At 38.7% G+C, this 4076-nt stretch overlaps 1 protein-coding gene across 3 annotated transcripts; it reads left to right on the top strand.

Annotated features, from left to right (window-relative positions):
• The first annotated feature begins 1690 nt into the window (after window positions 1–1690).
• LOC133874173 (7-deoxyloganetic acid glucosyltransferase-like) lies at window positions 1691–3832 on the top strand. Of its 3 annotated transcripts, none has more exons than XM_062312024.1 (2): window positions 1691–2207; window positions 2849–3832. In XM_062312024.1, the coding sequence occupies exons 1-2, from the start codon at window positions 1718–1720 to the stop codon at window positions 3739–3741; spliced, it is 1383 nt and encodes a 460-aa protein (XP_062168008.1). In that variant the 5' UTR covers window positions 1691–1717; the 3' UTR covers window positions 3742–3832. The 3 variants fall into 3 exon arrangements, with proteins under 3 accessions (XP_062168008.1, XP_062168007.1, XP_062168006.1); XM_062312023.1 differs by having other exon boundaries at window positions 2819–3832; XM_062312022.1 differs by having other exon boundaries at window positions 2816–3832.
• Window positions 3833–4076: the final 244 nt, after the last annotated feature.

Raw genomic sequence — 4076 nt, 5'->3', positions numbered from 1 at the left:
GCCCAAGTTGTCTATGGCTTGATTGGTCTCTAGTTACTAGTAGCGATGACATTGTGTCATCGCTAAAGATTTGTTAGCGATGACATTTTAAGTAATCGTAGCTGATAATAATTAGAATTAGCAACGATATTTAGACTAAGCATGAAATGGTTAATTAGTTTTTAATAGAATTAAAATTCAATAATGATTATCTCAAATTTAATAGTAATTTTAAAAGGCACATGATATTTGAGAAGACACAAGGAGGACTCTGATCCTCCTATATATATCATTACTTCGTAACTACACAGCTTATAAAAACATCAATAAGAATTTGTAATTAGTTCTAAAAACTCGAGCGCTCTCCTGTCTCCAACCCTTCTATTTTGGATTTGATATATACACCGTAAAAAAAACAAATTACAAAAAAAAAAAAAAAAAAAAAGTGTTGGGTAAATTTTACAACTATCCAAACTCAATTTTAAATCTTTCATGAACAAAATAAAGAGAAAGAGAGCGGAGGATAAATTAAAAGATAGAACCGTAAATAGAAAACAAAGAAGTATAATCGATCGTGTAGCCCTTGTGAAAGATAAGAACCAAAATGTCGTCACCAGAATTTTATTAGACGCGCATGAAGCCACAAGCTCTAGCTACTATATGATGTTATCCCGAAAAAATAAAAACAATCTTATAGACAATTATAAACATGGTTATTATAATACTAACAATGTTTTCATGTTGTTGGATGAGGATCGCTTGCCAGATGGACTTATCTGGATGTAGTAAGTATATAACTAAAACATATAATTATTTGAAACATATGGTGCTTGACAGGAATTTCCTTCTTACTGGATTGAAGTAAAACCCAGTTTTTATATGGTGCAAAGCCAATCCTTGTACAATCGTAAGGACGACAGAACAATGGGTCTTGATGCAAAGATAGCATCATGGGTTTTGATCACCTCTCTGGCAGTTGGCGCACTCAGCAAATGGAGCCGCAACAAAACCGAAACTGAACCAAGTGAAACACCAAAACAAGAGAAAACAGAGTAATAGAATTCATCCAAAAAAAAAAAACACTGAGTAATAGAAAACTAGAGATATACCGTGGCGCCCCACTTATCCATTTTCTCATCATCAATGCAAGGCGTTTTGAGATGGAAATGAGATGAGAAATTTAGAGATTTTTTTGCGAAAAACTATTTTATCCAGGTCTTGATTGTGAATAATCCAGCTACACAAGGCGTTATGAGAAAGTAGAAAACACGAAAATCAAGCAGCTAGAAACATAAAAAACTCATGCGCGAAGCACATGTATAAGGATAGATGGCAATTATTGAGGCCGGGTTGGTTTGGAGGATATTTTGTCGAATTCCTATCACCAGTTTTTATAAAGGAGGAAGCTTTATTTATTTTATTGCGTTTCCGTTTCACTATATAGTAAATAGTATTTTGGGCTACCCCACATAAAGTGGTAGGCACCAAACATAAAGGCCCAGCCAAAATTTATTAGGCTAATATATTGAGTCTTGAGACAGACTTTACCCGGGTAGGTGACAAAAAAAAAAAGAAACAAAAGTAACACTTGTTAAGTTTGGAAGTCTTGACCTTGCCAACTCTTGACCTATGAAAATGATATCCTAACCACAAAGCCAGATTTTTATAAAGGAGGAAGAACTCCCGTTAGTGTTTGCTACATCTGCATTATTCATCTCTGGGGATACCGAAGATAAACATGGATCAGCAGCCTCATGTTCTGATCTTGCCATTCCCTGCACAAGGCCACATCAAACCCATGGTGGGCTTAGCAGCGCTCCTATGCCACACTGGCCGGATCCACGTCACCTTCCTCAACACCGACCACAACCACAGCCGCCTCACCCACCTACAAGCTCTCTCTACTCTTTTCCCAACCCTCCACTTCAAATCCATTTCCGATGGCCTGCCCACCGATCACCCTCGCACTCTCCAGTTCTTTCCAGAGTTAATCTCCTCCATCAAGTCCGTGACAAAGCCCCTCTTCCGCGAGCTGCTGGCTGACTCCAGCAGAAAGTCAGAGCGTCCGGTCACGTGTGTAATAGCCGATGGAATTATGTCTTTCGCTATTGATGTTGCAAAGGAATTGGGAGTTCGCGTAATCGCGTTCCGGACCTTCAGTGCTTGCTGCTTGTGGTCTTATTTCTGTCTTCCGAACCTAATTCAGGAAGGCCAGCTTCCAGTCGGCGGTGAGTACTTTTATTTATTTATTTTTTGATAAGGCGGTGAGTACTTTTTTTTTCAATATTCCTCGAGCAGAATTTGCAATTATTCACGTAATCAATACATGACAATACGTTTAAAATAAAATAATAGAAGAAACTTCATATAACCCCGCTCTCAATTTCAACCTTCAAACTTTTTTTATTTTTTATTTTAAAAAAAACTTCAAACTCTGAATTTGTTACAAAGTTCATAACGAAAATATCTTTATTTTTTGTTTTTTCATTTAATAATTTTATTTTTGAAACCCGTGAGTCGCCAGACCCACAGGTGACCCATGGCTGCGTACTCTTCTAATCCACGCCGTGGATCAGCCAAGGGTCAGCCGTGGGCCTTTTTTATTTCATTTTTTTTTTTTTAATTTGAAATTATTTGTAAATTTAAAATTTTATGAAAATTTTAAGGGCATAAATGTTATTTTATCCATTTTGCCATCTGATAGAATGGAGTGAGGACATTACAACAAATTCAAAATTTGAAAGTTCTAAACTTTAAAGGTTAGTTTCAGAAAAGGAACAGTTCAAGAAGATTTTGTGAAATTTCTAGAAAATAATACTTTTATTTCATGAAATAGCAGCCGATGAAGATATGGATATGATGGTGGCAGGCGTGCCAGGTATGGAGGGTCTTTTGCGACGCCGAGATCTACCGAGAATTTGTAGAATACAACTCAACGATCCCCTCTTTCAATTCTTCCTTGTGGAGACCCAGGCCATGACTCGAGCTTCGGCACTCATACTAAACACTTTTGATGATCTTGAAGCTTCGATTCTCTCCCACCTCGCCCCTCTCTTTTCCAAAATTTACACAATTGGACCTCTCAATGCTCTTATGAGATCCCGTATTGGAGACGGAGTCCCGCGGTCATTATCGACCTTTAGTAATTTATGGGAGGCGGACAACAGTTGCATGGCGTGGCTGGATTCGCAGCCGTTAGGGTCCGTTGTTTATGTTAGCTTTGGGAGCTTGGCGATCATGACACGTGGTTTTTTTATGGAGCTTTGGCACGGCCTAGTCAATAGTGGCAAGCGCTTTCTATGGGCTATACGGCGTGATACGCTTTCGGATGCAAAAGGTGAGCAGGCGATTCCTGTGGAGCTTCAAGAGGGCACAAAAGAAAGGGGCCTTTTGGTGGACTGGGCTCCACAAGAAGAGGTCCTGGCCCACCCGTCCACGGGTGGGTTTCTGACCCACAGTGGCTGGAACTCTACCCTAGAGAGCATTGTGGCTGGGGTCCCCATGATTTGTTGGCCCCAAATTGGTGACCAGCAGATTAATAGTAGGTGGGTTAGTGAGGTGTGGAGGATTGGCCTTGATATAAAGGACACTTGTGATAGATCGACGGTTGAGACGATGATAAGAACACTGATGAAAGATGGAAGAGAGGAAATCATGATGTCAATGGATCGGATTGCAAAATTGGCTCGCGATTGTGTTGGCCAAGGTGGATCTTCGTATCACAACTTGGACATGCTTATTGAAGACATAGGAAAAATATGATTCATGAGTTAGATGGGTGCAAGTTGCTTAATTTTAAGAAATATGCTTATGCTTAATTCATTGGTGTTAACCATAAGATTATTTCTGATCATGTGGCAAAAAGGATTCTTCTTCTAATTAAGCCTCGTTCAGTCAACAACAGTGACCGATTCAACAGTAGCCAGACACTCTTTATTTAATATTAAAAAAACATTATAATTAATAATTATGACAGAAAGGCTACCTGAAGAAAAAGATAAAAACAGTCGTTATCTTTTAGCTGGTATTTTACTTAGGTTTAGTTGGTATATATATCTTTAGAATTTCAGTTTCATTTGAATCAGTCTTCGGAGTTT

This window comes from Alnus glutinosa, chromosome 7, assembly GCF_958979055.1.
Source record: "Alnus glutinosa chromosome 7, dhAlnGlut1.1, whole genome shotgun sequence".
Classification (NCBI taxonomy): domain Eukaryota; kingdom Viridiplantae; phylum Streptophyta; class Magnoliopsida; order Fagales; family Betulaceae; genus Alnus; species Alnus glutinosa.
Note: the sequence above shows the minus strand (reverse complement) of the source record. Positions and strands in the feature narration are given on the sequence as shown.